This window comes from Schistocerca nitens, chromosome 3 (assembly GCF_023898315.1).
Source record: "Schistocerca nitens isolate TAMUIC-IGC-003100 chromosome 3, iqSchNite1.1, whole genome shotgun sequence".
Classification (NCBI taxonomy): Eukaryota; Metazoa; Arthropoda; class Insecta; order Orthoptera; family Acrididae; genus Schistocerca; species Schistocerca nitens.
The window spans coordinates 39,439,723-39,454,316 of NC_064616.1; the positions used below are offsets into that span (position 1 = coordinate 39,439,723).

Genomic DNA, 14,594 nt, shown 5'->3' on the forward strand with positions numbered 1-14,594 from the left:
CTGGGCAGAGAAAATCCCCAACCCGGCTGGAAATCGAAACCTGGACCCTGTGATCCAGAGGTAGAACGCTAGCCACTAGACCACGAGCAGCAGACAACTATGGTAGTGTTTGTTTAAGACTAGAAGGACTTATCCTCATGATGATAATAGAAGTGCCTGTCCATCTGTAATCAGCATTGAACTAGTACAGAAAACTGACAAAGAGATTCATGAAAACTGATGTTTCACATTATCTCAACGTCAAACAATTTTCTGCTGGCTTCTCGGTATGTTTTCAATGAGACCATAACCAAACAACTAGGTTAAAACCAATTGTGTAAACATTGGGTTGTAAAAGTTGTAGAGGCTGAATTTTATGTTGAGGGAATTTGTCAAATCATCAAAATATGATAAATGCTTAAATCTTTATGATGATTATGTAGAGAAGTAACACAAAGGTGTATTTTTAAAATTTTTCTTTTAAATTCCCATTGCCTCTACTAGTATTAGACTTACAACACAATGGAGGATACCTTCAGGATAGCAGCCTTTAGGAATACCGGTTGTGTGTTATGGGGATGGGGGGGGGGGGGGGGGGGGTGGAGGCCGCATGCACACTTGCACACAAGAAGTACTGTAGCTCAAAAAAGGATTCGTCCAAAAACTACATACATGATAGTTCTGGCAGAATGTAAATAATTTATGCATAAAGATAACAGATCACCAAATAGTAGAGGGGTTGAGTCATTGACAGGCAATAAACAATGCTGAAAACTTCGCTAGTTTTTCGATGAATCCTGTTTTGAACTACAGTACACATTCTCATCTTACCGTTACATTGTGTTGGTTGAATGCAAAAGAATTCCGAGTTGATTCTCAATAATTAAGTTCTAGATAATAACCTCATCTTGTTGCATGGAGAACTATTTTTCATTTCAGACACAGTACCATATCATTTTACAAGTTTCAGTCTCTTCCAACAGGGATATATTATAACATCAAAATTCCCACCTATACTACAATTCAGCCAACAGTCTTCATTTCTGTTTAAATTCTGGAAGTACTTTACTGATAACATTATGGAAATGATGTTATTATATTACAGATTATGGAATTAGGTAATGTTTTGTGGAAATACAGGTTTAATGGTACTGGGCACTACTGAATAACAGAAAGCAGTCATTACTTACACTCAAACAGTTTATTGTAAAAATGAAGTAGCTATTTTATATCAGGTACTTGAGAAAGTGTAATTACAAGATAAAAAAACATCTTGTAGAAAAAATACAGTTCATTTCCTCCACATAATTCTGTTGTTCTGAAATCTTTATGTATATCAAATACAATGATTTATAAATTGGAGAAGTCTTAGATTTATATACATGCAATATATACAATTATGACTACAAATAAATATTTTATTGGTGTGTATATATAAAAACAACAAAGGAATATTTCATTTACATTTATACAAATATGTAAACATATGACTCATTACTTTATTTACATTGTAAATTCAGTAGAAATAACAGTTAAATAATGGAATAAAGTATCCCAAAAAAATGCACAATCAATATGATTACTGTCCAATATTGTCCAACAATTTTCAAACACGTCTTCTCGTTTCTAATATTTTGCCTTTCCTTATGTCCAATCCAAGATTAAACCTAGATCATTTAAAACAAATGCAGCCAATTAAAGATCAATTAACAGAAAACCACACATCACAAATGGAAAGCAAATGTATATATAAATCTCAGGAAGTATCATTGCTAAAAAAAAAAAAAAAAAAAAAAAAAAAAAAAATCACTTAACACAGTTAAATACCTCATATCAAAACCATGAACTTTCAAAAATTACAAATTACGCTAATAATTTCTGTTGGGAAAGATTTCAGAAAAGCATAGCATAACACCCTAAGAAATATTCCATAAATTACATAGAATACACTGATGTGTATTCATATTCTTTACTAATCATAGAAAAAAACCAGCAAAATTTGGACTAAGTTGTGAATACAGTCTTTGACAGAAGAAAGAAGCACACATGGAAAAACATCCCCCATAACTGGATCTGGTATGTGTATCTGCAACAAAGGGAAAGACTACAATCATAAAATGTTGGTAGATACATTCAGAAAGTTCAGTGGATCCAATCTGTATGAGCTGGTGTTCCTTTAGCTTGGAAACAAGCAGTCATAACTTTCAAACATAAGGAGCTTGATCAGGAAAAGATTGTGATGATGTTTGGTTTGTGGGCACTCAACTGCACGGTCATCAGTGCCCGTACAAAGTCCCAATTTTTTACACAATCCAGTCGAGCTACTGTCACGAATGATGATGATGATGAACTGATGAGAACAACACAAACATCCAGTCCCCAGGCAAAGAAAATCCCCAACCCAGCCAGGAATCGAACCCGGGACCCCATGGGAAAGATTGTGGAATAACTATCCTGCACACAGAAACATAAAACAACTAAAAAGTAGTCTTGCAACAACTGTATTGTGTACAGTCATGCAGTAACCTACTGATAAAATACCCTCCAGATGTTGAACCATTTATCAAAACAGAACAGCTCAACTGAAAACTGACAGTATGTGAGTAATGAGAATGAAAGACACTAATCCACTGTGCAAATGACAAAACTATTGTTACAATTGTATCTGCTCTGTGTTGTGATTTATCCTTGTCTCATGACTGGATCTGGTCTTAGGTCAGTCTCATGTAGTACATGCAAAATTTGCATATGTCCTATTAATATTAGCAACATGATTTCCATGACACGACAATACAGCACAGGCAGGAAAGTGCCACTGTAGTTGTATTTGAGTGAAAAATGTAGAAGTTATGCACCACATACAGCAGATGAACCCAGAGAGCCATTTGATCAGCAATATAAACCGTAAAGCGAGGCTACTTTGAACAGAAACTTAGCGTCTTTTTAAAGTAAATTCTGCCCTCTAATGTGTAAATATAAAACTAAGTTCAGAATCATTAAATATCGCCAATAATCGATACTTTCAGAAGGTATGACAATCAATATGAAATAACATTGTATACTGACGCCAGAAAGTAAAGTAATTTTCTGGAAACATACGTTCCTTCATAATCGCAGCAACATTTGCCTATTATCAGAAGCGTTTTTTAGTTTAGAATTTGAAATGAGTTTTTATGGGCAAGGTTAACACTTAAATGAACATTTACAGAAAGCATAAAATGTTATATTTATTCTTTATATGTGAAGACTCGTCTTTCAAGGTGTGACTTTCAACAGTGCCTTCCGTATTCTTTGACACATCAGTTGGTCAGTGCTGGCTAATGGGTGTTGTGTGTGTTGCTTGTGTTGTTTTAATCTTATTTGCAAGATACCAGGTAGGTGTTATTGATAATATTTATGTATATTTTTCTGTGTGTACTTAGTGGAAGAAAATATCCCAAAATTAGGCCAAAATTAATTTTGTTTGGTTTTTAGTTTGCTGATACAGTCAGGAACTACAAACGATCTCACAGTTCTCGAAGCTACAGGAACTGTGCAAAAAGTAATACTGACGAAGCCTTAATGTTAATTCGAGATAAGAAGATGTCACTAAACGAAGTCTCCCAAATATTCAAATTACCTAAAGGGACCCTTTGCCATAAAATAAAAAATACACATTCAGAGAAACCTGGAGGGCAAACTGTTTCTACTGCAGATGAAGAAAAGTAACTTTGTGATTGTGTGATTCAAATGGGTGCCTGGGGATATCCATTCGATTTGTTTGATCTAAGGATGATCACTAAAATGTTGTTGGACAAAACGAGATGAAAGGTAGATAAGTTTGGGCCTACCAATCTTCCTGGCTTTGATTGGACTAAGCCTTTTTTAGGCAGACACAAAACATTATCAATGAGGCAGTGTAGTAATATTGCTCCAAACAGAGCAGCTCTGAGTGAAGAGGTGGTTGAGAAATATTTGAAAACCTCAAAATCTCATTACATGGTGTACCACCAGAAAATATTTCAAACTTTGATGAGACAAACTTCTCAGATGATGCAGGGTGCAAGAATCCTGAGAGGATAATGGCACATTCTAAAACTGGAGTTTCAGTCATGTTTTGTGGTATGGCATCTGGTGTTTTGCAACTGGTGTATGTCGTATATAAAGCTGAGAACATGTGGAGTACCTGGTGCTGTGGTGGACCTTCAAGAGCCCATTACAACACAAAAAGTGGATGGTTTGATGGATGTGCCTTTCAAGATTCGTTTTTCACTATTTATTTATCGCATGCTAACCAGCTACATGGTCCAAAGGTGGTTATTGGAGACAATCTGTCCAGCCATTTTTCACTTGAGGATGTTCGGGCTGCTAAGAACAATAATATTAGGTTTACTTGCCTGCCATCTAACTGCACTCACTTGATGCAGCCACTTGATGTGGTGTTCTTTAGACCTTTAAAGGCTCAATGGAGAAAGTCTTTAATAAAATGGAGACAAGAGTGTGGGATAAAGTGCAATCTGCCAAAAGATATGTTTCCTTCTGTTGTGACTCACCGATCTTTCAAAGCGCCGCCGCGCAGTTACGCGCGTCCTCTACATGCGGCACTGTCTGCCAGCCATGCAGCAGCAGCGCCACCTAAGCGGCCAGCCAGCCAGCAGCTGCTAGACTCGGACTCAGTTCTGATTTGACTGTTAAAGCGTACACACGTCTTGCTTTGTTTACTTGATCTGTGACTTACATGTATTGTGTCGTCCTTGACATATATTTGTTCAAGTTGAAGTTATAACACCTTCTCTATTGAAATCCACACTAACAAACATTGACGCCACTTCTGCTGCCAATTTGATATCTGGATTCAGGGCTACTGGCATCCATCCACTGAATAAGCATGAAGTCCTACAGAAAATTCCTGAATGCCATGTCTTTACTGACCAGAAAGTTAAATGAATCCATGTTGGCAATGTTGCAGAATCAGAGGAAGAAACTGACATCCAACTGAAGAAGAAAAGTAGCAGCTGAGGCTGGAAAGTGTTTGTGTAGATGATTTCTATGAACATGCGAAACCTTCCACAAGTCAAGGTGAGACAGTTGTGAGCTGGAAAAGTGGGGTCATCCATCTAAACAGCTGCCAGTTTCTTCTGAAGAAGGGAAAAGAAGAAAGAAAAATCAAATTTCAGAGTCAAATGATGATGAGCTGAATGATGATAAATTGTTGAAAAACCTAAGTGGAAGTGATGACAGTGAAGAAGGAGACAGTTGCAGGCAGAGCATTGGTACTTAAAGAGTATGAAGCTGAAGAGCACACTTACAATGCTTTAGATTCTGCAAGTTACAGTGGAGTGCTCCATGGAAAATATGTTTTAGTGAAGTTTCCTTAAAAAAAGTGTAAAATATTATTTTGGACATGTTATCCCTGACAATGAAATTACATTCCTGAGGAAATGGCATTCCAAGGTGGAATCAGATGAAGCTTTTTTTGTGTGGCCTTAAGTTCCCAATATGTCAGGTTTTGAGAAAGATAGCATTTGTAGTGTTCTACCTGATTCTAAGGTAGATAAAAGGGGAAGGCTTCATTTTGAGTTTAAATTTGATGTCTGTGACATCTCCTAGAGTGGACACACCTTCCTGACGACTTCCTTTTCCTGTAGAGTGTTTACAGATGTATTTCTATAAAATGTGATAACTTTTTTCATTACCTTTATTAAAGTTATACAGACTTTTTTGAAAAGATGTGTTTTTAAATAATTTTCTTATTTCATAAGTAGCTCAGCACCCATTTCCATTATTACCAAATCAAGCCAGAATCATATGAAATGTTTCAGGTGATTAAAGGAAACTCATAAAAAATACTCAATTTTTTTCTAAATAAGTTACTTTCAAAACTACATTTATATACAAAATATCATGCTTTTTCATATGACAGGGGTGTCATTTAACAGTCATTGACATGACTCCCACAGAATAGGCAAATGTTTCCATGTTCAAAGTGAACCTCATCCATGGGGCGAAACTGAAGAGTGGAGGGGGGCAGGAAAAATAGACGCCTCTTGCAACTTGTCAAAAAGTTTCATGCCAATATCTTGAGAAGTTTCTGCTTAATTTACAAAAATGAATTTAAAATGTTCAAAGTCATCCTGCTTTTACAGAGAAATTTTCATCTTATGCATATGTGTAAAAATGGCTTTGTCATTTCCACAATATACAGCATCAGCAAAACCAAGTATGAACAAAATATTTATGTGTATCACAAAACACTAACAAATTGGCTTCCAATGAGAATCTTAGCTTAGTGAATGTATTTTATATGGCTCAAGCCTAGACAGCACAGTTTATAACTATTGCCAGTGTAAACAGTTTCAACAAATAGGTTTTACATGTGCTACAGATCTGAAAAGATTCACATTCCAATGTATGGTTATTGAACACACCAGACAGTGTCAAGGTTGGATGTTTCTTTCCATGTGCTTCCTTCTTTTTCTATCAATGAATGTTTGCAAGCTTGCAAATATATCCCACATTTTTCAATGCATTCATTAACACACAGCATATACAGAAGTATACAGCAGGTAAAAAATTTTACAACTGATGTTAAGACTTGTTTAAGATAACAGCCTATACATGATTATACCCACATATAAACACTGCAGTATTCTCATCATAAATTCTTACCAAACTTGAGTACAAAAAAGGACCTGTAGAAAAAAAAATATTAACCTTTTGGATAACAATGTTACTCACTGCAGAAATAACAACAACATGGGACAAATGAGCAGTAATACTTCTTGAATGAGTCACACAGCTCCCTCCACATGTAACCTAAGCTGCCAGTGAAGAAGCTGAACAACATCTGGTTTGTAGTTATATATATAATAACTCTTCATTTAAGCAGTTTAATTTCTTTCATATTTACAAAGCAATTGGAAATTTTTCCTTAACAAATCTCAGCAACATACTGTTACGGATTTTGAAATTTTCTTTGTAATTTATCATCCATTTCAGATTATTTTCTCAAGAATTATGAATGGCAACTTCACATCAGATATGAGTAATAACTGCATCAAATACAAATATTGCAACAATATATTTTATCAGACTACAAAGGTGCAAATATGAGTTCAGACTTTCCTAGAGACACAAATACATGGCATGGTTCATTCATAATCTCAAAGAAGGCCAAAAGTTACCTATGAACATGTTAAATCTATATAATATAAAATTAGAAATACAGAAGGGCATTAAACACATGAAAATGGGACTTGTGGTAATTTACTTGTAAAGTGTTCTGTCACGGTAGAATCTCACCACAAATACCAGTGCAAGAATACTGGTACGTATGTGTGCATATAATAAAACTACTTCCAAAGGGAGAAAAGTGGCTTAGCCACTTTACAGACAGATATTACAGAATACAAGCTATACTGAAAAAAATGAAGCTAGACACACTCACTCACTAGTATCAGATAACTGAATGGTTTATATGTTCTCGGTCTCATATCTGTCAATATTGTTCATAACATATGAAGAGGTCTATGTCTCACCAATGAGAAATAGCGCAAAGGTATGAGAGGAAAATCTAAATCATGTACCACCAACTACTTTCTCATTACATGAATGTACACTTGACACAAGCAAACAGAGAAATTAAGTACTCATATACACATTATTCAACTGTGCAGTATAACTCATAGTTCCCACCATTCATCAAAATTATGTTAACAACACACTACAATAAATTTAAATTCCTTTTAGCACACCTCATAATAAATAATGTAACAAATATATAGTCAGTTGTAAGGTAGCAGTTGTTATATTTTATCAGCACTAATTGGTAGCATTTAACCCCAACTAGACTTAATGAACAGTGAAAGAACTTGAATGTTACCAATTATTACTACCAAATGATGAAACATTTAATTGGTATCAAAGTTATATATTTTTGCAGTAACCACAGCTACATATGCTGTGGCCCTTTCAACAGTCCAAGAAGATGCTTATAACACAGTGACAGACAAAATTAAATACTATGCATTATCAATCAAAGGTTCAGTGTTATTAAGTTGGAAACAGGATTTGAAAAGTATTAGAGAAGTGATGGACCATTTTTAATGTGGTATTGGAAATGACTGAATAATAGGAGTAAATACAAGCTAGTCCAGCTGAAAAATTAAGGTAAAACAAGTATGAGATGGTAATGCAAATGTAAATAAGGAAATGTGAAGCTCGTAATGCCCTAAAGGAAGATTACGGTTAATGCCCTGTTGACGATAGGGTCATTAGTAATGGAGCACAAACTTGGAAAGGGTAAGGAAATCAGCTAAGCCCTTTTCAAAAGAACTAACTCATTAGCATTTCATTGACTATAAATTATTTTGGATTAAGTAGCAGCCTAGATCACATAAGAAACAGATTGACTGAACACCTGAACACTTCATACAGTAGTCAACCCTAATCAGGACAACCACCAGTCGGCGACAATGTGACATCCTTACTCGTGACACCAACCACAAGATGGCACTCCTTTCAGTGAAATTTGTGAAACCTTGCCAGACAGCAAGCAGCCCCAAGTTGCTTTCCATTGGTTGGCAGCTGCAAAGTAGAGCTGTTTCTGAGATAGCACCACTAGTGGATTGAGTCATCTTGCCATGTGGCTACAAGTGGAGGTACTAGATGGACATGTGCTGGACTAAAATATTCAATTATCTTCTCAAAGATAAAGAAAGGTTCCAGAACTGCATTTTCAATCTCATGAATAAATATATTAGTTATGAATAAGAACTAATGAAGAGCCCTGAGCACTCAATACCCTCTGAATTTTGTCAATCTTACATGTTGATATAATGGGGCAACTGAACTTCCTGCACAGAAACTACCATTTGTTTGTACCTCTGAACATGTAGTCACAACAGAAAAATGAACAAGTATAGCGTGCCAACTCTACCAACACTGTGTTTTTTTTTTAATAATTCTCACATAGGTTTCACCTGATAATGGCACAAGTTATAGCTAAGCTATAAATCTTTGCTACTGAGATACACTATGTGATCAAAAGTGTCCGGACACCTGGCTGAAAATGACTTACAAGTTCATGGTACCCTTCATGGTGGTGGTGGTGGTTAGTGTTTAACGTCCCGTCGACAACGAGGTCATTAGAGACGGAGCGCAAGCTCGGGTTAGGGAAGGATTGGGAAGGAAATCGGCCGGGCCCTGTCAAAGGAACCATCCTGGCATTTGCCTGAAACGATTTAGGGAAATCACGGAAAACCTAAATCAGGATGGCCGGAGACGGGATTGAACCATCGTCCTCCCGAATGCGAGTCCAGTGTGCTAACCAACCCTTCATGGGTAATGCTGGAATTCAGTATGGTGTTGGCCTACCCTTAGCCTTGATGACAGCTTCCACTCTCGCAGGCATATGTTCAGTCAGGTGCTGGAAGGTTTCTTGGGGAATGGCAGCCCGTTCTTCACAGAGTGATGCACTGAGGAGAGGTACCGATGTCAGTCAGTGAGGCCTGGCACGAAGTCGGCATTCCAAAACATCATGAAGGTGTTCTATAGGATTCAGGTCCAGACTCTGTGCAGGCCAGTCCATTCCAGGGATGTTATTGTTGTGTATAATCTCTCCACCACAGGCAGTGCATTTTGAACTTGTGCTCAATCATGTTGAAAGATGCAATCACCATCCCCGAATTGCTCTTCAACAGTGGGAAGCAATAAGGTGCTTAAAACATCAATGTAGGCCTGTGCTGTGATAGTGCCACACAAAACAACAACGGTGCAAGCCCCCTCCATGAAAAGCACGATCACACCATAACACCGACGCCTCCGGATTTTACTGTTGGCACTGCACACGCTGGCAGATGATGTTCCCCAGGCATTCGCCATACCCACACCCTGCGATTAGATCACCACATTGTGTACCGTGATTTGTCACCCCACACAACATTTTCCCACTGTTCAGTCACCCAATGTTTACACTCCTTACACCAAGCAAGGTGTCGTTTGGCATTTACTGATGTGATGTGTGGCTTATGAGCATCCACTCGACCATGAAATCCAAGTTTTCTCGCCTCCTGCCTAACTGCCATAGTACTTGCAGTGGGTCCTGATGCAGTTTGGAAATCCTGTGTGATGGTCTGGTTAGGTGTCCGCCTATTACACATTACAACCCTCTTCAACTGTCGGCGATCTCTATCAGTCAACAGACGAGGTGTGCCTGTACGCTTTTGTGCTGTACGTGTCCCTTCACGTTTCCACTTCACTATCACATCAGAAACAGTGGACCTAGGGATGTTTAGGAGTGTGGAAATCTCGCGTACAGATGTATGATGCAAGTGATGCCCAATCACTTGATCATGTTCAAAGTCTGTGAGTTCCACAGAGCACCCCATTCTGCTCTTTCATGATGTCTAATGACTACTGAGGTCACTGATATAGAGTACCTGGCAGCACAATGCACCTAATATGAAAAACGTATGTTTTTGAGGGTGTTCATATACTTTTGATCACATATTGTAGGATTACTTTGCCTACTGTTTTTGACAAAGGAAACAAACAGGAGTAGGAAAATAGCTATTAGGTGTCTGAATTTTTACATAATCATGAAATGCACTGAGGTAATGCAATTGAAGCTGAACTGCAGCTCCAGCCTTCTTTAGCATTACTTCAAAACTTCTCACATTTGTCAGTTGATGCCTTTCACTGGCTTCTCATTAGACTTGGGAAGGAAATTTAAAAGCAGAGCAATTAATTACTGATGATCACAATAAATCTGTTCGTATACAAAACATTGGAAGATGCTTGCACCGAAGCAAAGTGGACAGAAGCTTCCTTTGACTGACAACAAGCTAAACACGAGCAAATGCCAGCGAGTACATACCAAACACAATAGAATGTTTTCTCGTGCTTTGAACAATTTGTTAGTGCTTTCTGCAATTTTTTGTTTGTTTGTTGGTGTCTTTTCATGAGCATTTATATGGTAGTGACTGGAAGAGAACACAGCATAACAAGAACTTCATAACACAGATGCTTATAAACATTGAAATTATGCATTTGGTAGTAAGTTGTTTTTCACTATGAAAAAGCTAAGCAGTAGAGGGAATGCATCATTATAGACAGGATTTGTTTCACTTACAAAGTAAATAATGTAACATGAAAGAAGATAGAAATCACGTGTTTCTGAATGTTTTAAAAAACATCAGAGGCACGTTGGATAGCGAGTGAACTATGAACCAAGCAGGCTGAATGTCACTGCTCACACCTGCCTAGTGTTCGCACATGAGAGAATGCACTCATGTTCATTCTCTCAGTGTTAATCAGGATTAAGGTGTCCTTGGAGTAGAGACAACATTCCCAGAATTTAAGGACTGAAATGTAATGCAGAACAGCCTCTTGAACACTCATTAAATTATGTAATGATCTGGGAATCAAAGTATCTAAATTGGTCCAAGAAATCTTTAAAATAAGGAGCTCTGTCAGCAAATACTTGATTAAAGATTTCTTTTTATGAAACTAACAGTGCTTGCATCACCAAACTTATAAATGAAATATCAATATATTTTTGCATTTTTCTGAGAGACAGTTATGTGGGTGGTTTAGTAAGCCTGGTAAATTTCCATGAAACAATGAAACATTTTTGCTGCACCTTCATAGTTAATAAGCTTGATTATTCCAAGGACTGTATACAGAATTTTAGCAACGTACAGTTCATTGTTGACAGCCATCTGAATTGGTCAGTGTGTTGACTGTGATTGAAAATTGAGAAGACCAAGTTTCATGCAATTATTAAACAATGTCATTTGAAGAATTGGATGCACTTTACGTGGATGCTGAACCATCATTGAACACTATTTACTTTTGGATTAATGAATTTAAATGTTGCTGGACACGCACTGAAGTAGTAGTGCGGCCAATTGACAAAATCCATGATAAAAATTTTGTGATAGTGCTGGGACGTAGGCATCTCAACTGAGTGAGTGCACAATATCCTGCACAGAAAATTGGCTATGAAGAAGCTGTGTGCAAGGTGGGTGCCACAATTTCTCACATTTGAGCAAAAGTGCATCTGGCACAACAGTTCAACATAATGTTTGGCGATGTTTAATTGCAATCCACAAGACTTTTTGTGTCAATTTGAGACTGTTGATGAAACCTCAATCCATCATTACAGACTAGTCAAAATGGCTGTCCTATCAGAACAGTGGACACGGGCTAGTGAAAGTGCATCAAAGGCAAAGACCATTTTGTCAGCTGGGAAGATGATGGCCACTGGACTGTTTTATGGGATTCCCAAGGAATAATCCTCATAAGATTACTTGCAAAAAGGGAGAAAAATAGCTAGATCCAATTATGCTTCATTGCTGGATTGTTTGAAACTTGCATTGGCTGAAAGACCAATGTTGGCATGCAAAAAAGTGATCTTTCACTATGATAATGCACCATTCAACACATCAGAGATAACATTGGCAAAAGTGCATGAATTGGGCTTTGAATTGGTTCCTCATCCACCCTATTCACCAGACTTAGCTCCAAGTGACTTCTTTCTGTTCCCTAACTTGAGACATTCGATTGCTGGGAATAAATTTTCATGAAATGAAGATTTTAAATCACCTCGCTAAATGTAATTTACATTATAGTTGCAGAACTATGTTCGAAGACAAGTTTTGTAAAACTCTTATCAAAACTTAAGGCACTGAAAAATATGTAGTTTATTTATATTGTGTTGAAGTGACAAATAAAAATTCTGTACAATGCACTAGTCAATTTTGTTGTCTCGCCTTCATCGCACTGCCCCATTTAACTCACAGTGCACTAATTGATTTCACTGTCCTTCCTTCATTGCACTGCCTCATTTAACTCACAGGAGGTAACATGTTCAACCTGAGTAGTATATGTGCTGACAGTATGTTGAAGATGTTTACAGTCTCAAAGTAATTTTAATTTTTTAATTAGTATTCTTGAAGATACAGTTGTTCAATGCACAGATGAAATGACATTCATTTACAGCTAGTTGTAATCAAATGCAAAATGTAGTCGTGGTTAATAATGGCTACAGAAATATTTACAAAAGAAACCTAAACTCTTTCTTAAGCATATTTGCTGTCTCAGTGGGAAAAAGGTATTGTCATTATAATTCAGCTAATCCATATACATCTAGTATGCAATGGGCTTATGCCCATGGTGGTAGGACATGATACCCAATGGTACCCAAGTTACATTTGCTACTGGAACTGTGCTCAAACCATTTACTTGATTAGTAGTTGCAATGAGCCTTCTACACCTGTTATTCATCAGTTAAATTTTTATTTGGTGCAGTGAAGTCATTGTGTTTTATTCTACATGTTCATTTTAATGCCAGGCAGGAGCACTGGGATGGAAAAAAATCACAGTAAATAGGACAGTAGTGGGTGCCTGTATACCTGGGCCATCCACAATTACTGTGTAGCACTGCAGCTCAAAGATGATTGCTTATATTCAGATAAATTTATTTTTACTACTGCTGACATCTGACAATCAGAAATCAGAGAGAATCACTACAATCATATTGACAAGTGATTAAGAACAGTAAAGAGCGAATCAGGAAACAAATTACTGAGACAGCTGTAATTGATTTTTTTACCCCCATAATCCATATCAAACAACCTACAGAACAGAGAGCATAGTTGGAGACAAGTGTGTAAACTATGTGATCACATACAGCTGACAGTTTATCAGAAAGCTTTTATGGCAATACAGCCTGTGTCCAAACACTAAATTGTGAGAAATGTTTATAAGTGTCACTTTTATTTATTTCAACTATTATTCAGCATATAATTGTAAGAAGCATCCCTAAAACAGAAATAACTTTCAGCTGTAGAATTACAGGAGCTTATCTGCGATCTTCAACTACAATCGGCTATGGGGTGAAGGCACTTGGCATGCAGCACACTGTCCTTCTGCTTAATGCCAGCAAACCCACCCTCAGACACTTCACCTTAGAAACAGTGTTGCCAATTTCATGACACGCATAGATCAACAAGTAGCACAGTGTCGCTATTTACACGGTTGCCTCTTTGATGTAAGGACAGTCAATCTGTTTAATCTGTGATCTGAGGTAATAGTATAAACTTGAGGTACTGTACATTAGTAACACTAATATTAATCAGATACAGTATGGAACTCTCAGTGCTCAATAACAACAGAAAAAAGCAATCTGAGCTGTTTGCAAAATTGCTCAACAAAGAGGGTGGTGGTGACGTAAGGAGCGAGTGTGGCACTAGAGGTTATCCACATGCAAGATATTGCATCTCAATGTTTGACAGGTATTTACATCGTCCAACTTTTGCTAGTAAACTGGAACTTTACATAACACATCATTGGGACTCTAAGAATGGCATCCATACATTGATGATCATAAAAAAATCTAATATAACTTCAAATCTAGCCAAATAGAAACAGAGTGCAATCTGGATACTGGCCCAAAACAATGATGCTTCCAATGTTTTTAATTTGTCAAGAGAGACACCATTCCAATTCTAGTAGGGGGTCCATAAGATTTTTTAGACTTTTTTATATTAACTGAGTACATTGCAAAGTTAGTCAAAGGAAAATTCAGTTAAAAAATCCTAACAAACTGTTTAAGGTCTGATTGAGGCAACTGG

At 37.1% G+C, this 14,594-nt stretch overlaps 1 protein-coding gene across 11 annotated transcripts in view; it reads right to left on the minus strand.

Annotated features, from left to right (window-relative positions):
- Nucleotides 1-1,218: 1,218 nt before the first annotated feature.
- The window catches only part of LOC126247986 (serine/arginine repetitive matrix protein 2-like), a 162,863-nt gene continuing 149,487 nt past the window's right edge, over nucleotides 1,219-14,594 (minus strand). For all 11 annotated transcript variants that reach the window (XM_049948569.1, XM_049948567.1, XM_049948564.1 and 8 more), the window contains one exon: nucleotides 1,219-1,646. In XM_049948569.1, the coding sequence (XP_049804526.1) occupies nucleotides 1,641-1,646 (6 nt within the window). In that variant the 3' untranslated portion in view covers nucleotides 1,219-1,640. The remainder of the gene's footprint in view (nucleotides 1,647-14,594) is intronic.